The sequence below is a fragment of the Heptranchias perlo genome, chromosome 17 (genome assembly GCF_035084215.1).
Source record: "Heptranchias perlo isolate sHepPer1 chromosome 17, sHepPer1.hap1, whole genome shotgun sequence".
In the NCBI taxonomy this organism is placed as follows: Eukaryota; Metazoa; Chordata; class Chondrichthyes; order Hexanchiformes; family Hexanchidae; genus Heptranchias; species Heptranchias perlo.
The window spans coordinates 35740366-35767328 of NC_090341.1; the positions used below are offsets into that span (position 1 = coordinate 35740366).

The window sequence follows — 26963 nt, forward strand, 5'->3', positions numbered from 1 at the left end:
CATTAAAAATAGAAACTTCCCTTCCCAACATAAAAGAGGGCGTGGACTGCAAATACAGTAAAAGGAAATGCCCTAATGTTCAAATCCACCAGGATTTTGCAGTATATCGCTGCCCTTTGTAAAAGTGATGACTTTAGTTGAGTCTCATGTTAACTGACAGACACAGAATAGTTAAACCTTATAATACAAAAGTGTCAATGCGATTTTACTGTTAGTATATATGTAATATAAGGACAATCCAATCCAACATATATGAAGAAGAGCAATACTTTATAAACCAAATTTTGTCAAAATAATAGCTAGAAATTGCAAAAACAAAAATATGCGTTTTTTTCTTGAACCATCATATTCACAAATGTAACATGGTTTAAATTTTAAAACCATGTTGTTTCATTTAAGCACCAATTCCTTTGGTGCTAACACTGATTACAAATTTGTGTTGCTGTATGCAATTTTCTAGGTCTTATTTCATGCTGTTATACATCTGATCTGGCTATTGAGTTGAGGCTCTCTTTTAAAAAAAGGTAGTATGTGCACAGACCCTTAATTGGTCGATTCTCATTATTGAAAGCCTATGACTAGTAATTACCCCACAGTATTATTATTTGCCAATTTCGAACAACTCCATTCTCCCCAAACAATGTATAAATGGTCATGTGTCTAACTGAACTAATTTTGATTACCTTTGATTATAAGCTGAAGTAGTGGAAAATGTGAAAAAATGCCAAACCATTGTGTATGTAAGCAAGTATATCTGGAGCCTGATTCTAATCATGGTGCCATAACTGTACCAGTGTCTATGTGCCAGGAATAAAATGGTGTATAGTGAAACCATTAACACACTGAAATGCTGTGCTTAATGAAATGCACAAAAAACAGTATGGTTTAAGAATCCAGTGGAACTCCGCAAAAGTGAGGAATATTTTTAGCTGCTGTTCAGTAAACGTGACAGCCCTTTCACTAACATGCTGATAAGATTAGAAGGTAGTCTGTTTTTTATTAGTTCTTGTTCAAGTTGGGCATGCCATTGTTTTTATGACATTTTGATAACACAGATAGTGTTACTAATGAAAAGAATATATTTTTTGCTGTACAGCAACAAAGCAGGTCATCTTGTTTCAAACCAATGATATTGACTGTAGTGAATTCAGTACTTGGATAGATTTCATTCTGAGACTGTACCTAATATCATTCCTGGAAAGATTAATAAGGATTTTTGATTGCTTGTACCAAATTCCTAACTGAACTATTTCTAGCAGTGAACTACACTAAATAGCAACACATTGCCATAACTGTGATGTGCTACACCTTTATATGTTGTAGTACAGCAGATTAAGAGTTAGAATGGTTTACTTACGTGTCATCAATAAATGTTATTCCAAAGTATTCCTTCTCTTTGAGGTTAAAATGAGATGCCACTAGATCCAACAGCTCCCGGGACAAAAGCTTTGGCTACAAAATAACGTCAAAATCAGTCAACTTGGAACAAAACAAGAACATTTTATAAATGAACAATCATATCGCTGAGTGAAACTGTGCACATTCAGGAAAATGAAGTATTTTATTTCATGGGGCTAGTTTAAGTTCCATAATTGTTAATATTATCACAACTCTTGTGATAAGAGCACACTTCTTGCTTACTCTCTCTCCTACACAATATTCTTCAAAAATTATATTTTTCCAGTTATGTTTTTGCACTCCTTTTTATTATCTTCCAGTCTATTTATTTTATGCTGACACTCTCATTTTTTGTATCTTATGTCAGTGACAATCTTAGTCAACAAGTGGAATAGACGTCAGAGTAGGGTAAAGAAGGCAAAAATCCTGGAATAATTTAAGAAAGAGCTAGATGGATCAGCTAGGATGGGCTGACACGGCCGACCCCATCTGTATCTGTCTTTGATTTTGGAAGCATTGCACAGACTAGCACGGAGTGAAATTGTGCAATCTTCTAGTCCTTCAGCGTTAGAATTGCCTGTGGAAATATAATTGGGAGACAGCTGGGGTTGTGTCTCTACTTTGGATGCGGGTAAGCTCCAAAATTAGAAAGAAAACAAATTTCTATAAGTGGCACAATGCATAACAAGTTGGAATGTGAAAATACTGCATCACAGCAAAGTAGGGCATGGGTTCATGGCTACAGGATCTTTAGAAAAGGCAGGGAAATTGTGAAAGAAGGGGAAGTTCCAATACTGATAAAAGACACAATTATCGCAGTAGAAGGAAGGGACTTCAGTAAGGGTGATCAGGCAGTGGAAACACTCTGAGTAGAGCTAAGACACAGCAAAGAATACAAGACAAGGTTGTCAATGCATTTCTAGAACACATTCAGGACAGTTTTCTAGAACAATATGTTTGAGAACTGACAAGGGAAAAGACCATACTGGATTTAGTGATGAGTAACAAAGCATAATTAGTTAACAATCTGAGTGGAGGAAGAGGACAAAATACCAGTGATACAAAGGAATCTAAAAATAAGTTAAGGGGAGGAACTTTGTGGATTTAATATAAGTTTTAAAAAAAGGTTAAGGAGAAAATAATGGGACTTAAGATAGACAAATTTCCTGGAGCTGATGGTGTCCACCCCAGGGTATTAAAAGAAATAGGTAAGGAAATTGCAGATGCATTAGTCATAATTTTCTAAAGCACTCTATTCAGGATTCCCATGATTCAGGAATTGTGCCTTTGGATTAGAAAATTGAAAATGTCTCTCCATTATTTAGGAAAGGAGAGAGGCAGAAACCAGGTAATTGCAGACTTGTCTGTTTAAGATCAATCGCGGAGAAGTTACTGGAATCTATCATCAGAGACAGAGTGACTGAGCACTTGTACAATTATCAGCTGATCAAAGAGAGTCAACGTGGATTTGTGAAGTAATAGAGAGTTGTATATCCAAGTTTGCAGATGACACTGTTAGGAGGCACAGTAAGTTGTGTGGATGGTAGCAGGACGTTACAAAGGGACAGAGACAGACTGATTGAGTGGCAAAACTATGGCAACTGAAGTTCAATGTGGGGAAGTGTGAGGTCATCCACTTTGGATCTGAGAAAGATAAATCAGAATATTTTCTTAATTGTGAGAGACTAGGATCTGTGGAGGAGCAAAGGGGTTTAGGTTTCCATGTATACTAATCACTAAAAGCTAGTACACAGGTACAAAAACCAATCAAAAAGGCAAATGGAATATTGGCCTTTAACTCAAGGAAGTTGGAATTCAAAAGTGAGGAAATGATTCTTCCGTTGTACAGAGCCTTGGCCTTCAGCTGCCTATGCCTTAAAACTCTGGAGTTCCTTCCCTAAACCTTTCTGCCTCTCTACCTCTCTCTCCTCCTTTATGATGCTCCTTAAAACCGACCTCTTTGACCAAGCTTTTGATCACCTGTCCTAATATCTCCTTATGTGGCTCAGTGTCAAATTTTGTTTGATAACACTCCTGTGAACATCTTGGGATGTTTTACTACGTTAAAGGTGCTATATAATTGCAAGTTGCTGTTGTTGGGGAGAAAGAAAAGCACAAGGACTGTCATTCAGAGTTTGAGTTGTTTACCCTCTAGTAACTACTACAGAGCACTATAAACAAAGGAAGGGTATGGTAGTGTAGTGGTTATGTTCCTGGATTAGTAATCCAAAGGTTGGGAATAATAGTCCAGAGAATGCAAGTTCAAATCCCACCAGGGCAATTTGAATTCAGTTTTTGTGAATCTTTGGAATTCTTTATCCCAGAGGGGCATGGATGCTCAGTCGTTGGGTATATTCAAGACTGAGATCGATAGATTTTTGGACTCTAAGGAAATCAAGGGATATGAGGATCGGGTGGGAAAGTGGAGTTGAGGTTGAAGATTAGCCATGGTCTCATTGAATGGTGCTTGAGGGGCCGTATGGCCTACTCTTGCTCCTATTTCTTATATTCTTATGAAAGGGAGGAGGCCACTGACCCACCATCTTCTTAACTGGGGATGGTGCATAGCATTGGTCCACCAAGACCTTAAAAGGAATGAGTAGCTCTAGTGATACCTGCTGGAAGTGTTCATATATGTGGACACCTGGTAAGTACAGCATTAGGGGTAGAAGATTAACCTGTCCTGCCATTCTGCCATTCTGCCACCACCCATTATGTATACTTGTGACAATGCTGGGAATTAAACCACTCACTATGTTTAAATAACACAATGAACTGCCTTCATTTTATTGTGTGGCAGTACTATTGGTTAGTTAGGAAAATGATCCTGATTAGTGGGGCTCCACATAGGCCAGTACCAATTGATTGGCTTAGTGCCTCAAGCAATGTTAAAGGAAGCTGTGAGTCACCTCAAGCCAGATATAACAGCGAAACATTTCTGTTATTTTATTGGTGTATATGTCTGCCAAAGTATCCCATTTCGTTCAATGACTTACTAAATGATATTAGTCAGAAAAATGTTCTTACATACTGTAACTGTGAAATAATAAAACATTGCAAGTTTCATGGATAGGAATTTGATTGTTGGTATAGAAACATTATGGGGGAAAAATGAAAAATTGGATAGGGGCCATTTTTGGGCACGGATAGAGTTTTCTTTTATTCGTTCATGGGATGTGGGCGTCGCTGGCGAGGCCGGCATTTATTGCCCATCCCTAATTGCCCTTGAGAAGGTGGTGGTGAGCTGCCTTCTTCAACCACTGCAGTCCGTGTGGTGAAGGTTCTCCCACAGTGCTGTTAGGAAGGGAGTTCCAGGATTTTGACCCACCGACGATGAAGGAACGGCGATGGGTCGGGATGGTGTGTGACTTGGAGGGGAACGTGCAGGTGGTGTTGTTCCCATGTACCTGCTGCTCTTGTCCTTCTAGGTGGTAGAGGTCGCGGGTTTGGGAGGTGCTGTCGAAGAAGCCTTGTTGAGATCCTGCAGTGCGTCCTGTGGATGGTACACACTGCAGCCACTGTGCGCCGGTGGTGAAGGGAGTGAATGTTTAGGGTGGTGGATGGGGTGCCAATCAAGCGGGCTGCCTTGTCCTGGATGGTGACAAGCTGCTTGAGTGTTGTTGGAGCTGCACTCATCCAGGCAAGTGGAGAGTATTCCATCACACTCCTGACTTGTGCCTTGTAGATGGTGGAAAGGCTTTGGGGAGTCAGGAGGTGAGTCACTCGCCGCAGAATATCCAGCCTCTGACCTGCTCTTGTAGCCACAGTATTTATATGGCTGGTCCAGTTAAGTTTCTGGTCAATGGTGATCCCCAGGATGTTGATGGTGGGGGATTCGGCGATGGTAATGCCGTTGAATGTCAAGGGGAGGTGGTTAAACTCTCTCTTGTCGGAGATGGTCATTGCCTGGCACTTGTCTGGCGCGAATGTTACTTGCCACTTATCAGCCCAAGCCTGGATGTTGTCCAGGTCTTGCTACATGCGGGCTCGGACTGCTTCATTATTTGAGGGGTTGCCTTAGCCCCATATGTCTTAATACCCTTGGTTCACAGAAATCTATCACTCTCAGATTTAACATTCACAAGTGAGCTAGCATCAACTGCCATCTGCAGAAGAGCCTTCCAGATGTCTCCCACCCTTTGCGTGTGGAAGTATTTCCTAACTTCACTCCTGCACCTCCTGGCTCTAAATGTTAGGCTAAGTCCCCGCGTCCTAGTATTCAAGTCTAGGAGACCTCCAAAAACAGTTACAAATGTCTTGGCAGCCAGAAGCAATAATCCAACCACTAACCTCTAATCCTGCATGGTCCCTTTAAATAGCGCTGGTGGGGGGTCCTCCGTGCACTCTAAGACACGTTCAGATGGTCGGGGTTAAGACTGTGCATTGAGTTGAGCGTTAAGTCCCAAAATGATGTCTATCACTTTAAATCAGCGTTGCACACTGATTGAAGCCATTTTCTCCCTACTTTGCATGATTCCAGCGTTCATTATCTGCACCTGCGCCAACTCGTATACCAAGATGGCGTTCGGACGCCACACGGCCCAATTTATCATCCATTCTATCTTTATTTCACTTGCATTTGTTTTCTCATTCATCAAGTTATTTTGTCCTTTCTTCTATCACAAGAAGTTAAATTTCCTTTTTTAACCACAATTTTAATTGTAGCATCAGTTTGAGTTTGTATGAGGAATAAAGCATTTAAAATAATCCCCAATTAGCAAACAATTAAGTGATTTCCCTTCCTTCCTCCACCCCTCCCCCTGGGTATGATTCCACAGATTCTTGCAGCCTCTTGTACCTTATTTATGTGGCCATTCCTTACGTATGAACCTAAACAGCAAGTGTTGACAGCGTATTCAACTATGGTTGGCATCACAGCTGCACCCGATCCTGAATCTGTTCTCACTTGACATCCACACATGCCCACTTTCCATGACAAGTCAGTTGATGGTGATCAGGAGTGGAACCGTGGCTGATTCTCTTTAACCTTCCTTAGGCTGGGGAATCTGAAAATATTGTTGTAACCCAACAAAGACCTGACATAGATCCGCTTGGCACGTACCAGGGATGAATCCTCTGACCTTTCCTGTTGTGTGGCTTGGGGGCACAGCATGCAACTTATTTATCCACTGTCATTGGACAGCCCATTGCCCAGTAAGTTCATTTAAGCAAAAATGCGACTGGATATGAATTAAAATCATTTAAAAATTAATTTATATTCTTTTGCTCAATTCTTGTTAAGCCCTCTGTTGCCAGTCACTGTTTCCCTGACAAGAGGGCAGATAGGTCAACCTGCGGTGGTCCCTTATCCATTACTGTTCTATATCTGGCCACTGCAAAGTGTAGATTAGACTGGGTAAATTTGTCTGGTGCTGTAATTTGGTTTTGCCACAGCCTCCCTTTGAGGAAGTGCATCATTTTGATTTGCTTCTGTTAATAACCTGACCAAAATCAAGAAATAGCAGTGTTTAAAATCTGGGTGTAAACCCCATCTTCTACCATACTGTGGTATAATCCATTAGTACACTTACCTGATGTAACTCAAAGATCAGCATTTATTTAGTTTAACTATGGGTAGATTAACAAGATGTACATAGATTATTAAATGCAATCTAGTATAGTCACAACACTGTGATTAATCTTATCACTTGAAGAAAAGAAAAACTTCCATTTCCCTTGTATAGGGATGATAATTTACTTCTAGCTAAGGATTATCAAGATGTCACACAACACAAGGACCTGGGGAACAAGTGCATTTAAATCAATTGCTTGGCATTTGAATCTTTGATATTTAAATCTTTTACACATAAAAGTCAACTGCATACAGTGTGATATAAAAAAAACTGAAGTGGGTTACAGGTCACAAATATAATCTTAGAATTGTGAAGAAATTTAAAGAAGAGTATTTCAGCTTTGCTGCTGTCGATTTAAGATTCCATCTGAATCCTTTGTCTAACTGCTTTGCAACTAGCCCCTATCCTATCTTTTTGTTATTGTATCTACTTTTTAATACATGTAGGTATGAAAATTGAATATTCATAATTATAGAAATGTAGAACTAATGAGAAAATGTGTTCAAAATTCCATTAAAGTTGGCGAGGCTTTGCTGAATGAGTAACTCAGCACGTCTGTTGTGTACCTGTTTATTTGTCAAACCTTACCTGAACCAGTAGCTCTAATTTTCTGCCATCCAGGAGATTCACCTGACAGTGTCTGCCCTCTGTCATCTATAAGGTAAAAGCAAGGTGTATCAGACAGACCAATAAACTGCATTATATTGCAAATTATTGCAGTGCATTTGAAAATAGACCTGATATATAATACAATCAATCATCTCTTAGTATGGATAAAATTATTGAATTTTAAAGCATTTCTACTATTAACATTTAACGATCTCCAACTATAAATTATTTATTAAGATGCATGTAAAAGGTTGCTTATTTCAGCAATTCTTATCTTTCTGCATGAAAATGCTCAAAACAATGTTTCTTGTCAGTTAGGGTTGTACTCTTTAAACTTCTCTGAACCGCATATGGATGAGTAAATGGAATAAAGGGCTACTTGTATTATTGAAGGACAACCAAGTAGAGATAGTTCATTACACAGAGATTTTGGGATGAAATACCCTAAAATTTTATCTCGCCCATTTTAGATGCAGCTATTTTTTATACTAGTTTGCATCTTATTTGAACCACACAAATTGTCTGAGCTGCAGCTACAATTCATGACACCTGCTGTTACTTACTTTGTACTGTCGAATGATACTGATGATGAGTCATGATCCTATCCAAAAAATTTCCATAAAAAAATGTATAATTCTTTTAACATTGTACCAAGCAAAAGTGTGGTTCAAACAGAATCCCCAGCTTGGGAACACTAAAATAATAAATATTGGGTTTGTAATTGTCAATCAATGGGTATTTTCCTATTTCCCCCCAGAAGTGGCTGTTGACTATGTCCATTAAACTATGGGCAGATGTAATCAAAGTGGGCGGTAACGATGCCGTGACACCACTTGTCAAATTTTCAGATATTACTGCCATAGTAACGCTGGATACAAAGGACACCAGCAGGTAACTGGTGACCAGCATGGCTGTATTGCGCAGGGGAACATGAGCATACATGATAGGATGTAATTGCATCTTAATTAGCAAGTCCATTCCCCCCCCCTTTTTCCTTCTCTAACTATCCTGAAAATTTTACAGCCAAGAATATTGAAAAACTGTAAAACTGTAGAAATTTACAGTACAGAAAGAAACCTTACAGTCCATTGAATCTGCACTGACTCTTTTCTAGAGCCTTGTATCTTCCTCTGCTTCAAACACATACCCAATTTTCCCTTAAAAGATGCAGTGGTCTCTATTTACAACCACTCGAACAACCCATGTGTAAAGATTTTTTCTCCTAATCTCTCTCCTCACTCTCTTAGTGACAATTTTAAATAGATGATATCTTGTCACCGACTCCCCAATCTTTCCCTAGTCACTCCATGAAAACTCTTCATAATTGTAAAAATTTCTATTAAATCTCTTCAGCCTTCACTGCTCCAGTACCTCAAGTCTCTCCTCATAGCTATAGTTTCCCAACCTTGACATCATCCTGAGAAATCTGTATTGTATGGTCTCTATGGCTTTAATGCCCTTTCAAGAATTAGGTTCTCAAGACTACACATAGTACTCTAACTTTGGCCTAATCAGTGTTTTGTATAAATTCATCATTACTTGATTGCTTTTTTACTCTCTTCCCGTATTTATAAAACTCAAAATTCTATTGGCCTTTTTATGGCTTTATATATCTGCACTCCCACTGTCAGACAATTATGTATTTGAATCCCTTGGTCTCGCTTCATCCACTCTCTTCAGTGTCTTTCCATTAAATGTATACTCCTATCCCTTGTTTATGTCTCCCAAAATATAATGGCCCAGAATTTGCTGAAAAAATAACGGCGTGATGCACGTTGTTAATAATGTGTAAATTGGCCAGCAACTTGTGACAAAGAAGAGGTGCTCTGTGAATTGCAACTCACCACAAGTTACTGGCCGATTTGTGTCTCTCCGCCATTAGCTTCACGAAAACCCTTTACCTCCCTATGATTTCCATGAAGTTGCTGTATTTGCACATTAATTGCCCATTAAACTCGCCGTAGAAAGTTAAGTCTAGTAATTAATAGCATAATGACGTGATAACATAAGAACATAAGAAATAGGAGCAGGAGTAGGCCAATCGGCCCCTCGAGCCTGCTCCGCCATTCAATAAGATCATGGCTGATCTGATCCTAACCTCAAATATAAATTCATGTCCAATTTCCTGCCCGCTCCCCGTAACCCCTAATTCTCTTTACTTCTAGGAAACTGTCTATTTCTGTTTTAAATTTATTTAATGATGTAGCTTCCACAGCTTCCTGGGGCAGCAAATTCCACAGACCTACTACCCTCTGAGTGAAGAAATTTCTCCTCATCTCAGTTTTGAAAGAGCAGCCCCTTATTCTAAGATTATGCCCCCTAGTTCTAGTTTCACCCATCCTTGGGAACATCCTTACCGCATCCACCCGATCAAGCCCCTTCACTATCTTATATGTTTCAATAAGATCACCTCTCATTTTTCTGAACTCCAATGAGTAGAGTCCCAATCTACTCAACCTCTCCTCATATGTCCACCCCCTCATCCCCGAGATTAACCGAGTGAACCTTCTTTGTACTGCCTCGAGAGCAAGTATATCTTTTCTTAAGTATGGACACCAAAACTGTATGTAGTATTCCAGGTGCGGTCTCACCAATACCTTATATAACTGCAGCAATACCTCCCTGTTTTTATATTCTATCCCCCTAGCAATAAAAGCCAACATTCCGTTGGCCTTCTTGATCACCTGCTGCACCTGCATACTAACTTTTTGATTTTCTTGCACTAGGCCCCCCAGATCCCTTTGTACTGCAGTACTTTCCAGTTTCTCGCCATTAAGATAATAACTTGCTCTCTGATTTTTCCTGCCAAAGTGCATAACCTCACATTTTCCAATATTGTATTGCATCTGCCAAATCTCCGCCCACTCACCCAGCCTGTCTAAATCCCCCTGTAGGTTTTTTATGTCCTCCTCACTCTCCACTTTCCCTCCCATCTTTGTATCATCTGCAAACTTTGATACGTTACACTCGGTCCCCTCCTCCAAATCATTAATATAGATTGTAAAGAGTTGGGGACCCAGCACCGACCCCTGCGGAACACCACTGGCTACTGGTTGCCAGTCCGAGAATGAACCATTTATCCCAACTCTCTGCTTCCTGTTAGATAACCAATCCTCCACCCACGCCAGAATATTACCCCCAATCCAGTGATTCTTTATCTTGAGCAATAACCTTTTATGTGGCACCTTGTCGAATGCCTTCTGGAAGTCTAAATACACTACGTCCACTGGTTCCCCTTTATCCACCCTGTACGTTATGTCCTCAAAGAACTCAAGCAAATTTGTCAGACATGACTTCCCCTTCGTAAAGCCTTGCTGACTTTGTCCTATTAAATTATGTTTATCCAAATGTTCTGCCAATGACTGCCAATCAACCTCTCTTGCTCAGAAAGTGAACAATTAAAAGTGTGGAGTCTCATTCCTTCAGGTTGTGAATTGTTGGAGATTTTAAAAATGTCAAACTTTAAATTATTTTGTCTTACTTTTCCTATCTCTCTTTTTTCTTTCTCTTAATACAATCTTTCTTTCCCTCTCTTTATTTCTCTTTCTGTACCTGATTTGTCATTGAATTCACCCACTCTAATTCACCCTCCTTCTCAGTCCTTCCTCTGTTTATTTCTAAATCCTTTAATCTCATCGATTAAGGAGGTACACTGTTGGTTGCGTCGTTTACCAAGGTCCCAGATGCCCCATTGCTCTTGCCCATTATCAGCTCGCACTTACAGTAACTTTGTGGGCAAAATTTTTTTGAGCTGAATGGTTCAGGAACAAGTCTATGTAACAGGGCATGCCATGAGTTGCCTCACTCCAGCAAATTCTGGGCCATTAACTCACACTTCTCCACATTAAATTGCATTTTCCCCCTGTTTGCTGACCTGCCAATGCCTTTTACAGTCCTCCTCGCCACTTCCTCAACCTTCTACTTTTGTTCCATCATCAGACTTTGAGATTGTGTTCCCTGTGAGATTGTGTTCCCTATACCAAAATCCAAATCATCTATTTCTTTTGAATCACGTCGTTATGCTAGATTTAGAAATAAACAGAGGAAGGACTGAGAAGGAGGGTGAATTAGAGTGGGTGAAAAGTGGAGCCAGCACTGACCCCTAGGGTACATAATTTCCAATCCTTTCCAGTCTCAGCAATACCTGTCTACCTCATACCTGCTTCCTGTCTTTAAACCAACTTTCTATCCATGCTGCACATTTCCTCAAACCATATGCCTGAATTTTTCTAACAAGCTTCTTGGGAGACACCTTATTGAAGGCCTTCTTAAAATCCACATACGCTACACCTACTGCATTGCCCTTATCTATCCAATCGGTTACTTGTTCAAAAAACTCCATTAAATTTGTCAAGCACAACTTGCCTTCAATAAATCCAACCTGTCTTTCTTTCATTAACTCATTTAATCAAGACCGCCTCAAAACCACTCTCCTCTGAGTCACTATCACTGTTCACCTCATACTTGTCCAACACTAAGTATCTAGTGAACAGTTCCAGTAGCTCAGGTGTTGACCCATTCATACTTCTCAGTACCCTTTACCCATTTATTTTTTTCTTTCACTATCCTTCTGAATATCTCCCCTATCTGCCCTAAGGTAGGGCTAGCCTTATTCCCTCTCCTTAAACTTACTATTTTCAACTGTTTTTTCCTTTCACTATACTTCTACATAATTGGCCAAGCTTACTTTATTTGGGACCCTTACAGCTTGCAAACGGAAAGGAAGGGAAGGAAAGGAAGGGAGGGAAGGAAGGAAGGAAGGGAAGGAAGGAAGGGTTTGCATTTATATATGTAACATCTTATCATGTCCCTGAGAAAAATCCCAAAGTGCTTCATATATAATGAATCACTTTCACTGTTGTTTTCTGCACAGCAAAATCCTACAAACAGCAAATGAGATGAATGAGCAGTTAATCTACTTTTGATGGTGTTGATTGAGGAACAAATACTGGCCAGGACACTGAGAAGAACTCCCTGTTCTTCTCCGAATAGTACCATGGGATCTGAACTGGAGCAAAAGGCAGATGGGGTCTCGGCTTAACATTTCATTTGAACCTCTGACAATGAGAAAAGACAATGTTCTGATTATTTGCTTGTCCCACTTGGCTTCTTATAAATCTGTTGAATTTGATATCTCATATGTTATCTTTATTAGATAGAAATGTACAGATACAAATAGGATCAGTCAATGCAGAGAACATTGCGTCTTAGTAAATTTGATTGCAATCGAAACATTCTTAAAACTCAACAATGTAACAGTGTGACTCCATAATATGTATTTGACCTCTTGTGCTTCTTCGTCCTGTATTGATTGATTGGTTACATTTTATTTTACTAGGTAGTAAGGATGCCATATTAATGGGAAAACACTTTATAATTTCCTGAATTATAAATCAGAAGGAGTTAGCTGACTATTTCCCTCAGCAGTGTGCTCTTTTATAACAACAACTTGCATTTATATGGCGTCTTTAACATAGAAAAATGTCCCAAGGTGCTTCACAGAGGTGTAATCAGAAAATGAAGAAGTCCGTGCCCGCATGCAGCAAGATCTGGACAACATCCAGGCTTGGGCTGATAATTGGCAAATAACATTCGCACCACTCAAGTGCCAGGCAATGACCATCTCCAACAAGAGAGAGTCTAACCACCTCCCCTTGACATTCAACGGCATTACCATTGCCAAATCCCACACCACCAACATCCTGGGGCTCACCATTGACCAGAAACTTAACTGGACCAGCCACATAAATACTGTGGCTACAGGAGCAGGTCAGAGGCTGGGTATTCTGTGGCAAGTGACTCACCTCCTGACTCCCCAAAGCCTTTCCACCATCTACAAGGCACAAGTCAGGAGTGTGATGGAATACTCTCCACTGCCTGGATGAGTGCAGCTCCAACAACACTCAAGAAGCTTGACACTATCCAGGACAAAGCAGCTCGCTTAATTGGCACCCCATGCAGTACCCTAAACATTCACTCCCTCCACCACCGGCACACCATGGCTGCAGCGTGTACCATCTACAAGATGCACTGCAGCAACTCGCCAAGGCTTCTTCGCCAGCACCTCCCAAACCTGTGACCTCTACCACCTAGAAGGACAAGGGCGGCAGGCGCATGGGAACAGCACCACCTGCACGTTTCCCCCCAAGTCACACACCATCCCGACTTAGAAATATATCGCCGTTCCCTCAACGTTGCTGGGTCAAAATCCTGGAACTCCCTACCTAACAGCACTGTGGGAGAACCTTCACCACATGGACTGCAGCGATTCAAGAAAGCGGCTCACCACCACCTTCTCAAGGGTAATTAGGAATGGGCAATAAATGCTGGCGTTGCCGCCAGTGGTGCCCACATCCCATGAATGAATTTAAAAAAAAATTAGAAATAAATGGATGGCGAGCCAAAGAAGGAGATATTAGGATGGGTGAGCAAAAGCCTGGTCATGGTTGGTTTTAAGCAGGGTCTTAAAGGAGGAGAGGGAGGTGGAGAGGCAGAGGAGCTTCGGCACGGAATTTCAGAATATGGGGCTTAGATGGGTGAGGGTATGACAGCCAATGGTGGGACGAAGGGAGGGATTTACACAAAAGGCCAGATTTGGAGGATCAGAGAGTTCGGTGCCGGGGGGGTGGGGGGTGTGGGGTGGGTGGCTGGGGGATATTGTAGGGTTGGGAGAGATTAAAGTGATAGGGATGGGTGAGGCCATTAATTTGAGAGTTTTACATTGGATGCACCGGGGGAGAAGTGAGAAATGATGGGTTTTGAAAGGAAGAATGGGGAGAGGCAATATAAACTAAATGGTACAATTTTAAAGAGGGTGCAGGAACAGGCTGTTAAAAAAAGCATATGGGACCCTTGGCTTTATAAATAGAGGCGTAGAATACAAAAACAAGGAAGTTATGCTAAACCTTTATAAATCACTAGTTAGGCCTCAGCTGGAGTATTGTGTTGAATTCTGAGCACCACACTTTAGGAAGGATGTCAAGGCCATGGAGAGGGTCCAGAGGAGATTTACTAGAATGATACAAGGGATGAGGGACTTCAGTTATGTGGAGAGACTGGAGAAGCTGGGATTGTTCTCCTTCGAGCAGAGACAGTTAAGAGGAGATTTAATAGAAGTGTTCAAAATTATGAGGGGCTTTGATAGAGTAAATAAGGAGGGTCAATAGCAACAGGACACAGACTTAAGGTCATTGGCAAAAGAACCAGAGGGGAGGTGAGGAGAATTTTTTTTTAGGCAGCGAGTTGTTATGATCTGGAATGCACTGCCTGAAAGGGTGGAGGAAGCAGATTAAATAGTAACTTTCAAAAGAGAATTGCATAAATACTTGAATAGGAAAAGTTTGCAGGGGTATGGAGAAAGAGCAGGGCAGTGGGACTAATTGGATAGCTCTTTCAAGGAGCCTGCACAGGCACAATGGGCTGAAAGGCCCCCTGAGCTGTATGATTCTATGATCATTTTTGATCTAGTCTCTCATTTTAAAAGCAGCTTTTCACAACCAAATGGAGAAAAATAAACTTAAGAAATGGCAGTAACTAGCTACACATTGTACAACAGCTTAATTTTCTTGTTCACACTTTCTCACTATAATTAAGAGGAAGGGTCATAAAAGTGACAGAACAGATGTGTTTTATGGCTTTGACAAGTTGGAATGTTGTAAATTACATTTGCAGGTTTCAGTGGTGCTTTCCACGTGGCATTGTTAAAGAAATCCCCAGCCTAACAGCATATGGTTTCAATCTGACAGATGGGTCCCTTATTAAAATCAGTATCCAAAATGTTGACTCCAGAATTTTCAGTTTGATTCCCTCAAGTAATAGTGCTCTCCTCTCTTCTACAGAAACTGACAGGTGTATGGTGTTACAAATTCAACAGAAAATTAATGCAAACTGCACAGCCAAGATTCAGACCACATTACTAATGGAGCACTCCATTGAATGTAATGGGAGCAACATCAGTTGACAATATAGTTGAAGGCATGTATACATATTATTATATGTAAGTAGACTTTTTATAATTTATAATTCATTAAATCCTTTTTTAAACCTTTGAACTGAGCTTAATTATTTGTCTGAATTTTTAAGAGAAAAATAACCATTGGAAATAATTTTAGTGAAATTGAGGCCATGTGCAGGGAAAAGAAAACTGAAAAATGAATTGCACATATTAATAGGAAAGAAAGGTTTTAAAAATATAATGCTTTACTGCATCTTCGGAGAACACCTTAGACCTCACTCAGGAACAAGGCCCTTGCCATCCGTGACCTTATTGCGGACGATTGCATTGACACCATGGCTTTGATGGAAATTTGGCCGATGGCTGCTGACATCATGTCCATTACTGAAGCCTTCTCACCTGCCTATACTTTCCACCATCTGCCCTGCCCAAACTGACATGGTGGCGTTTATTGCCAAATCACATGTTGGTGTCTCCTCTACTCCTCTGGTACCTTCTCCTCGTTGGAGTACCTCATCTTATTCCATCCTTCTTCACTTCTCCTTTAAAATCCTTATTCTCCAATGCTTTCCTAAGACCAACACCAAGTTTCTCACGATGATATCCTCCCTCAGCCTCTTTACTGAGTGACTCCTCATCCTCAGTGATTCCCCACCATATGAACTCTCCTACTCATATTCACGCTGACCCCATCAACCTTGCCAATCTCATATGACCTCTCTACTTCCATGGTCCCGATCATAGACAGGGCCATCTCCGACTACTTCCTTGTATCACCCACATCCCCCCTACTCCCTCCCAACTGTATTTCCTCACTCTCCTCTGCCAAACTGTCTACTACTCCAGGATCATGCTGGAAAGCAAAGATAGCCCCCAGTTTCTATTCTCCTCTACCAGCCATCCCCTTAAACCCCTCACTCTTCTCCGAACTTATCTTGTCCATGAGATCTGACTCCTGAGCGCTTGACCCATTCCACTAAACTGCTGATCACACATCTTCTCTTCCTGGCCCCCATGCTAGCTGTTATTGTAACTGGTTCCCCTCCCTTTTAAATGGTCACCCCCTCCTCAAAAAATCCCACCGTTAAATCTTCTGTCTTTGCAAACTACTGCCATATTGCTAACCTCCCTTTCCTCTCCAAAGTCTTTGAATATGTTGTCACCATCCAAATCTAAGTCAATCTTTCCCACAACTCATTGTTTGAATCCTCTAATCATGTTACTGCACTGAAATGGCCCTAACCAGAGCTACAAATGACATCCTCTGTGATTGTGACCATGGTACACTAACCCTCCTTTCCTTCTAGGCCTCTCTGCAGTCTTTGATGTGGTCAACCACACCATCCTCCACCAATGCCTCTCCTCCATTGTACAGCTCAGTGGGACTGCCCTTGCTTGGTTCCACACTTATCTGCCTAATCATGGCGAGATCATCTCCAACAATGCCTTCGCTTCTCAACCATTACCTCTGGAGTCCCACATGGATCGGCCTTTGGCCCCTTCCTCTTCTTCATCTACATGCTAGCCCTTGGCAGCATCATCTGAAGACATCAGGTCAGGTTTTACATGTACGCCAATAAAACCCAGCTTTATCTCTCCAACTCCTGTCTAGATTTCCCTCGTTCCCCCTCGCCCCACAACAACCACCCACCTTCACCTCAATGCTTCTGTGTTGACAGGCTCCTTGTCTGATATCCAGTCTTGAGTGAGTCAATTTCCTCCAGTTAAACATTGGGAAGACCGAAACCATTATTTTTGGCCCACACCACAAACTCTATACCTTTGCCGTCAGTTCCATTCTCCTCCCTAGCCATCGTCTCAGATTGAACCAGACTGTTTGCAATCTTAATGTCCGAGTTGATCCCTAGCTTCTGACCCCATATCCTCTCCATCACAAACATCGCCTACTTCCACCTCTGTAACATAGTTTGCCTCTGCCTCTGCCTCAGCCCATCTGCTGTTGAAACGCTCATCCATGCCATTGTCACCTCCAGACTCAACTATTCCAATATTTTGTTGCCTGGCCTCCCATCTTCCAGTCTCTAAACTTCAGCTCATCCAAAACTCTGTTGCCTGCTCACCCATCACCCCCTGTCCTTGCTGGGCTATATTGGCTCCCAGTCCTCCAACATTTCCAATTTAAAATTCTTGTTTTCATGTTTAAATCCTTTCAATGTCTCACCACTCCATATCTCTGTAACCTCCTCTATCCCTACAGACCCAACAGAATTCTCTGTTCCTCTGATTCTGGCCTCTTGTGCATCCCCCTCCCTTTACCCTACCAATGTCTTCAGCTGTCTGTTGCTCCATGACCAGTTATACTTATACAGTTCAGTTTGATTATTAACTCTTAACTCTCCAACATGGTTATGGAGCAACACTGTCCAGGCCACACGCTCTGAATTCCCTTACTAAGCCCCTCTACCTTCCTCTACTTCTTTAAGATCCTCCTTAAACCCACCTCTTTGACCAAGCTTTTACTCACCCCTGAATATAAGCCGATGACAAGAAAATAAGTGGGACACCGGCTTGTAACTTAAGCTGCAGGGCTGATTTCAACTACAGGCGGAGAACGGTGGGCAGTTGGCGGTCTGCGCCCTTTGCCCACTGTCTCCTCATTCTTACTGGCATGAGGCCCGGGCTTCATTTAAAGTCTGGGCTCGCAAGCTGCGACATCAAATAGGCCCACATTTTGCCCCATTTATACCTCGAAATTGCGATTGGGATTCCATGTACATCATAAGACCCTCAATTTGCATATTACAAGTATCTTCTCACCTGAAACAGGTAGGCTCTCCGGCCGCCCATCTCAGGAATTTGCCCCAAGATAGCAGTGGCTGGAGTGGGAGCATAAACATTAAGTGAACCAATGGCATTTTCGGGGCCCTACCACCCCATTTACGATGGTGGAGGGAATTAAAATCATTCTAATATTTCTTCTCTTGTTTCTTGTCTCTCAAAAAAATAAGTACGAGAGCTTGAAGATGGCTACAAGTATCATAGTTACAACATTTACTTCGAGAGGGATCCAGCGGCATGCTAGAAATTTTTTAACACTTCATTCAGTGCATTTTTCAGTACATTAAAATCTATGATTACATTTTGTTCATCGAAAAAGGCTGAGACACTTGCTCAACTTGCCACTTGGGAATTGATTCATTTTCTTTATGTTTTAAAACATGTTTCTCCATTAGCAGCAGATAATCTATTACTGGGGGAAGAAGTTTTTAGTTCATTTTTCTGCTGTCAATACCAAACCACATCTGTTCTTGCTGACCATAGAATTATCCCAGTCAGAGCTGTAGGCAGAAAATTTAGAATTGTATAGATTGCTTCCAAATGTTGTTCCTCAGACATTTTTATATTAATATTAAACAGAATGCAGAATTTTAAACACTTTCATATTTAATAGTTGATAGATTTTTAATTAAAAAAAAAGGAAAACCAAGTGATATTTGAATTTTCAACAGTCAATCAAACCCAGCTACCATAAAAGCTATTTCAGGAGTCACTCTCCCCCCTCTCCAATCTGCCCCACCCCATTCAAAGAGGTGCTCCCTCTGAACCCAGTTCACAGAGACACTGTACCCACTCCAACCTACTATCCAGTTCATGGAGACTGGAGACACACCATCTCCATCCAATGATCTCAGTTCATGCTAGCGCTCTTCTCCCTCCCCCCTCCCTCAAGTCAACCTGGTACTTTTCCTCCCTTCCAGTACAAGCTGGCACTCTTCTCCCCTTCTAACATCATGAATTCATAGAATAATAGAATGGTTACAGCATGGAAGGAGGCCATTTGGCCCATCGAGTCCATGTCGGCTCTCTCCAAGAGCAATCCAGCTAGTCCAACTCCCCCGTGCTTTCCCCATAGCCCTGCAAATTTTTCCCTTTCAAGTATTTATCCAATTCCCTTTAGAAAGCCACGATTGACTCTGTCTCCACCATCCCTGCAGGCAGTGCATTCCAGATCCTAACCACTCGCTGTGTAAAAAAGTTTTTCCTCATGTCACCTTTGGTTCTTTTGCCAATCACCTTAAATCTATGTCCCCTGGCTTTTGACCCTTCCACCAATGGGAACAGTTTCTCTCTATCTACTCTGTCTAGACCCTTCATGACTTGAATACCTCTATCAAATCTCCTTGCAACCTTCTCTGCTCTAAGGCGAACAGCCCCAGCTTCTCCAGTCTATCCATGTAACTGAAGTCCTTCATCCCTGGAACCATTCTAATAAATCTCTTCTGCACCCTCTCTAAGGCCTTCACATTCTTCCGAAAGTGAGGTGCCCAGAACTGGACACAATACTCCAGTTGTTGCCGAACCAGTGTTTTATAAAGGTTCATCATAACTTCCTTGCTTCTGTACTCTATGCCTCTATTTCTAAAGCCCAAGATCCCGTATGCTTTTTTAACCGCTTTCTCAACCTACCCTGCCACCTTCAAAGATTTGTGCACATATACCCCCAGATCTTTCTGTTCCTGCACCACCTTTAGAATTGTACTCTTTAGTTTATATTGCCTCTCCTCATTCTTCCCACCAAAATGTATCACTTTGCACTTTTCTGCGTTAAATTTCATCTGCCATCTGTCTGCCCATTCCATCAGCCTGTCTATATCCTCCTGAAGTCTATCACTATCCTCCTCACTGATCACTACACTTCCAAGTTTTGTGTCATCTGCAAATTTTAAAACTGTGCCCTGTACACCCAAGTCCAAGTCATTAATATATATCAAGAAAAGCAGCGATCCTAGTACCGACCCCTGGGAACACCACTGTACAACTCCCTCCAGTCTGAAAAACAACCGTTCACCACTACTCTCTGTTTCCTGTCACTTAGCCAATTTCGTATTCATGCTGTCACTGCCCCTTTTATTCCATGGGCTTCAATTTTGATGACAAGCCTATTATGTGGCACTTTATCAAATGCCTTTTGGAAGTTCATATACACCACATCAACCGCATTGTCCACATTTACCCTCTCTGTTACCTCATCAAAAAACTCAATCAAATTAATTAAACATGATTTGCCTTCAACAAATCCTTGCTGGCTTTCCCTAATTAATCCACACTTGTCCAAGTGACTATTAACACTGTCCCGGGTTATTGTTTCTAAAAGTTTCCCCACCACCGAGTTTAAACTGACTGGCCTGTCGTTGCTGGATTTATCCTTAACCCTTTTTTGAACAAGAGTGTAACATTTGCAATTCTCCAGTCCTCTGGCACCACCCCTGTCTCCAAGGATGATTGGAAGATTATGGCAAATACCTCCATAATTTCCACCCTTACTTCCCTCAGCAACCTAGGATGCATCCCATCCGGACCGGGTGACTTATCTACTTTAAGTACAGCTAGCCTATCTAATACCTCCTCTTTATCAATTTTTAGCCGATCCAGTATCTCAACTACCTCTTCTTTTACTGTGACTTTGGCAGCATCTTCTTCCTTGGTAAAGACAGATGCAAAGTACTCATTTAGTACTTCAGCCACGCTCTCTGCCTCCATGGATAGATCCCCTTTTTGGTCCCTAATCGGTCCCACCCCTACTCTTACTACCCTTTTACTGTTTCTATGCCTATAGAAAACTTTTGGATTCCCTTCTCTGTTAGCCGCCAGTCTATTCTCATACTCTCTTTTTGCCCCTCTTATTTCCTTTTTCACTTCCCCTTGAAATTTCTATATTCAGCCTGGTTCTCACTTGTATTATCAACCTGACATCTGTCATACGCCCATTTTTTTTCTGTTTCACCGTACTCTCTATCTCTTTCGTCATCCAGGGAGCTCTGGCTTTAGTTGCCCTACCTCTTCCTCTTGTGGGACTGTACCTGGGTTAATCAAGGACAGTCAGCATGGATTTGTTAAGGGAAGGTCATGTCTGACTAACTTGATTGAATTTTTTGAGCAGGTAACAAGGAGGGTCGATGAGGGTAACACGTTTGATGTAGTCTACATGGATTTTAGCAAGGCTTTTGACAAGGTCCCACATGGCAGACTGGTCAAAAACGTAAAAGCCCATGGGATCCAAGGGAAAGTGGCTAGTTGGATCCAAAATTGGCTCAGTGGCAGGAAGCAAAGGGGTAATGGTTGATGGGTGTTTTTGTGACTGGAAGGCTGTTTCCAATGGGGTTCCACAAGGCTCAGTACTAGGTCCCTTGCTTTTTGTGGTATATATTAATGATTTGGATTTGAATGTGGGGGGCTTGATATAGAAGTTTGCAGATGATACAAAAATTGGCCCAGTGGTTGATAGTGAGGAGGAAAGCTGTAGACTGCAGGAAGATATCAATGTACTGTCAGATGGACAGAAAAGTGGCAAATGGAATCCAATCCAGAGAAGTGTGAGGTGATGCATTTGGGGAGGGCAAACAAGGCAAGGGACTACACAATAAATGGAAGAATACTGAGAGGTGTAGAGGAACAAAGGGACCTTGGAGTGCATGTCCACAGATCCCTGAAGGTAGCAGGACAGGTAGATATGGTGGTTAAAAAGGCATACGGAATACTTTCCTTTATTAGCCAAGGCATAGAATATAAGAGCAGGGAAAACTGTATAAAACATTGGTTAGGCCACAGCTTGAGTACTGTGTACAGTTCTGGTCATCACTTTACAGGAAGGATGTGATTGCACTAGAGAGAGTTCAGAGGAGATTTACGAGGATGTTGCCAGGGCTGGAGAATTTTAGCTGTGAGAAAAGATTGGATAGGCTGGGGTTGTTTTCTTGGGAACAAAGGAGTCTGAGGGGAGATTTAATTGAGGTATATAAAATTATGACGGGACTAGATAGAGTGGATAGATAGGGAGTATTTCCCTTAGCTGAGGAGTCAGTGACAAGGGGACATAGATTTAAAGTAATTGGTAGAAGGACTAGAGGGGAGCTGAGGAGAAATTTTTTCACCCAGAGGGTGGTGGGGGTCTGGAACTCACTGCCTGAAAGGGTGGTAGAGGCAGAAACCCTCAACTCATTTAAAAAGTACTTGGATGTGCACTTGAAGTGCCATAACCTACAGGGCGACAGACCAAGTGCTGGAAAGTGGGATTAAGCTGGATAGTTCTTTATTGCCTGTCATGGACACGTTGGGCTGAATGGCCTCCTTCTTTGCTGTAACTTTCTATGATTCTATGATTATGAACCATCACTTCTTTAAAGACCACCCATTGTTCAATTACAGTTTTGCCTGCCAATCTTTGATTCCAATTTACCCAGGTCAGATCCATTCTCATCCCACTGAAATTGGCCCTCCTCCAATTGAGTATTTTTACTCTAGATTGCTCCTTGTCCTTTTCCATAGCTAATCTAAACCTTATGATACTACGATCGCTATTCCCTAAATGTTCCCCCATTGACACTTGCTCCACTTGGCCCATCTCATTCCTCAGAACCAGATCTAGCAATGCCTCCTTCTTCGTTGGGCCGGAAACGTACTGGTCAAGAAAGTTCTCCTTTCACTTCAAAGATTCCTCCCCCTCTTTGCCCTTTACACTATTATCATCCCAGTCTATATTAGGATAGTTTAAGTCCACCATTATCACTACTCTATAGCTCTTGCACCTCTCTTTAATTTCCCTGCAAATTTGCTCCTCTATATCCTTCCCACTAATTGGTGGCCTATAGAATACACCCAGTAGTGTAATGGCATCTCTATTGTTTCTTAACTCGAACCGTATAGATTCTGTTCTTGACCCCTCCAGGACATCCTCTTTCTCCAGTACTGCAATATTCTCCTTAATCAATACTGCCACCAACCACCCCCCCCCCCCCAACTCTTTTCTTTCCTTCCCTATCTTTCCTGAACACCTTCTATCTGGGAATATTTAGTACGCAATCCTGCACTTTTTTGAGCCAGGTCTCCGTTATCGCCATGGCATCATATTCCCATGTGGCTAATTGTGCCTGAGGCTCACCAACCTTGTTTACCACGCTTTGTGCGTTTACACACACGCTCTGTAAACCTATCTTAGACCTTCTTGTATTCTCTCTTAGTCTGATCCCACCTAATACCGTATTATTTCTTACTCTAGTGCTATCTGTCTCTCCCAATCCTTTGTGCCCCTTGTTTCTCCTTTTCAATGCTACATCCTGGTGCCAATCCCCCAGTCAAATTAGTTTAAACCCTCCTCCACAGCACTACTGAACCTCCCCATGAGGACATCCGTCCTAGCTCTGTTGAGGTGTAACCCATCTGGCCTGTACTGGTCCCACCTTCCCCAGAACTGATCCCAATGTCCAGGAATCTAAAGCCCTCCCTCCTGCACCATCTCTCTAGCCACACATTCATCTGCTCTATTCTCCTATTTCTATACTCACTGGTGCATTTCTGTACTCACCATCACTGGTATTCCTCTCCCGCTCTCTCCTCAATTTATGCTGCCTTCAGATTCCTGTCGCAGTTAATGTTGGCACTGTCCTTCCCTCCTTCAATCAATGAAACAATCTTGCCCCCTCCCCAGTTATTGCTGGCATTCTCCTTTATCTTGCTCCCATTAATGCCAGTATGCTGCTTTCACTCTCCACTCCCATTAATCTTTTGCCCATCCCAGTTAATGCTGTCACTCACTTTCTCCTTCTCCCTCTTCAATAAGTGCTGGCACTTTCCTTCTCCTGCACCCTAATTAATGCAGGTACTCTCCTTTATTTCCCCTCCCTCTCCTCTCCTCTCCTCTCCTCTCCACCCCCCCACCCCCTGCCGCCCACACAGCTGCCATTTCTGAGATCAGGGTATGGAAAATTCAATGAACATTCCCATTCCTGACTACTGTCCAGTGATTACTTGGTTGTGATACTTAATGTGGTTGAAAAGCATTTAACACACACTCACTGGCTTAGGCAGAAGTACGAGGGACCAAAGTGCTGCTGGCCCTCATACCAGCTTGTGTCATTGACTTCAGGAGAAGAGGGAATTGCTTCTCAGTGTTTTGGCTAAGATGAAGTGTGAAGAAGAGAATAGAAAATCAGAAAAAAGAGGTAAAGAAAGGGATAATTTAACTGTTGAAATTTTAAAGGACGACATAAAAACCCTGTGATATCACCTGACATTGAAACTGACCCACTTTTGGAAGAGGGTCAGGTTTCAAAGCCTTTTGCTTTCAATTAGAGAATTGACATTGCTGAGCTCCACCAAGAGCAGACCATATAGATTCTCCTTGTGGGCCATCAATTCCAAATTAATTTTAGTCAACTCCTAGAAAATACTGACATGTGGCAAGAAATCACTTACAAAAAATTCTGAAAATGAGATGCTTAAAATCGAGGTAACACCACAATCTCTCACTCCCAGAGCAGAGTTGCACCAAAGGTTTGAGTCAGTGATAGGCCTAACAACACTGTAGCCCTGATATGTGGACGCCCTTATTCTCCAATTCACACTCCCATTGAGTGAGCATGGGATTGCGAAATCATTCCTTCTCCAGCAGCGTTGGGATCAAGTAGAACCTTTGAAGAGAAGCAACAACAATCTTTTACCCAGAGCCATGACCTATAGAGGTAGATTTTTGTCTTCACTGCCTGGGCAGTAATCAGGCAGAGTGGATCTCCCACCCTTTATAGAATCCACCCAATTTCTATTTCATTTAAATCAATAAAACAAAAGTCAGGCAGATTCTACAATGGGTGGGTGATCTACCTGCCAGGTTACTTCTCAGGCGGTGAAGACAAAAATCTACCCGGTAGAGTTGTTTTTAATTCTTTCTCTACCAATTGTCTGCCCTTCCCTCCCCTTCTATTATTCAATGACATTTTCTCCTTGCTGGGTTCCCTCCATGAGCACTGAGCTTGTAGCTTACTCAAATGTCCAATTTTTATATGTATACTTAAACAGTGAGAGTTGGCAGGTCATTTGATGGTGGGGGCCAGCATAGCCAAGCCCAATCTTGTTTTTGTGTGAGCCTACCCCAGTTGGGGATATTGGCAACCCAAGGTTTCAGTTTATTTTCAGGAGTTTCAGAAGGTAGGCTAAAAATAAATGTATACAGCTGGTTCAAACCAAATAGCCAGACTACAAGGCAGCACTTGTGTAATTTACCTCCTTTTCAAAAAAAAATATTCTGGCAGCAAAATTAGAAAATCAGGCTGATCTTTGTGGATTCTTATGTGTACTTCGACAGACTTGAATGGCATTGCAGTAAAATGAGTCACACCTGCATATTTAGCATCTCTCACATAAACTAATTTTGCCACAGTATTATGAAGAATCCAGAACTAAAACATTGAGATAAAAATTGTGACAAATGCCAACAGCCGGAAAAGGTGAATAATGCTGATTTTTTTCAATACACTGAAGTTTAGAGCAGTGCCAATAACATTAATGGGGAAATGAGCCAAGCTTCCATCAAGCTCTACAACTGAACAATGAATTGCAGGAGGTTTGCCAGATTCTTAATAAGAGCAATAATTTCTGCAAAAGTTAGTCTGTTTTCAACAAAATATTTTCTGAAAACAATAATTTTACAGCAACAAATCCATCACTTTTTACTGGACTCAGTGCTGTAAATATTTGGTCCAAACATGGACAAAAGAGCTGAATTCAGGAGTGAGGTGAGAGTGACTGCCCTTAAAATCAAGGCAGCATTTAACCGAGTGTGGCACCAAGGAGCCCTAGTAAAATTGAAGTCAATGGGAATTAGGGGGAAAACTCTCCAGTGGCTGGAGTCATACCTAGCAAAAAGGAAGATGGTAGTGGTTGTTGGAGGCCAATCATCTCAGCCCCAGGACATTGCTGCAGGGGTTCCTCAGGGCAGTGTCCTAGACCCAACCATCTTCAGCTGCTTCATCAAGGACCTTCCCTCCATCATAAGATCAGAAATGGGGATGTTCACTGATGATTGCACAGTGTCCAGTTCCATTCGCAACCCCTCAGATAATGAAGCTGTCCATGCCCGCAGGCAGCAAGACCTGGACAACATCCAGGCTTGGGCTGATAAGTGGCAAGTAACATTCGCGCCAGACAAGTGCCAGGCAATGACCATCTCCAACAAGAGAGAGTCTAACCACCTCCCCTTGACATTTAACGGCATTACCATCGCCGAATCCCCCACCATCAACATCCGGGTGTCACCATTGACCAGAAACTTAACTGGACCAGCCACATAAAAACAGTGGCTACAAGAGCAGGTCAGAGGCTGGGTATTCTGTGGCGAGTGACTCACCTCCTGACTTTCCAAAGCCTTTCCACCATCTACAAGGCACAAGTCAGGAGTGTGATGGAATACTCTCCACTTGCCTGGATGAGTGCAGCTCCAACAACACTCAAGAAGCTTGACACCATCCAGGACAAGGCAGCCCGCTTGATTGGCACCCCATGCAGCACCTTAAACATTCACTCCCTCCACCACTGGCGCACCATGGCTGCAGTGTGTACCATCCACAGGATGCACTGCAGTAACTCGCCAAGGCTTCATCAACAGCACCTCCCAAACCCACGACCTCTACCACCTA

At 42.1% G+C, this 26963-nt stretch overlaps 1 protein-coding gene and 1 long non-coding RNA gene across 4 annotated transcripts in view; one reads left to right on the forward strand and one right to left on the reverse strand.

The window, feature by feature from the left end:
* The window catches only part of LOC137334248 (uncharacterized), a 137547-nt gene extending 120465 nt beyond the window's left edge, over positions 1-17082 (forward strand). Inside the window, exons 6-7 of the long non-coding RNA XR_010966114.1 lie at positions 15419-15576; positions 16842-17082. This is a non-coding gene — a long non-coding RNA (uncharacterized lncRNA). The remainder of the gene's footprint in view (positions 1-15418; positions 15577-16841) is intronic.
* Positions 1-26963, reverse strand: part of LOC137334247 (FERM domain-containing protein 4B-like) — a 261811-nt gene that overhangs the window by 126683 nt on the left and 108165 nt on the right. For all 3 annotated transcript variants that reach the window (XM_067998885.1, XM_067998886.1, XM_067998884.1), the window contains exons 2-3: positions 7560-7625; positions 1358-1452 (exon numbers count right to left, since the gene is read on the reverse strand). In XM_067998885.1, coding sequence (XP_067854986.1) covers positions 1358-1452; positions 7560-7625 — 161 coding nt within the window. The remainder of the gene's footprint in view (positions 1-1357; positions 1453-7559; positions 7626-26963) is intronic.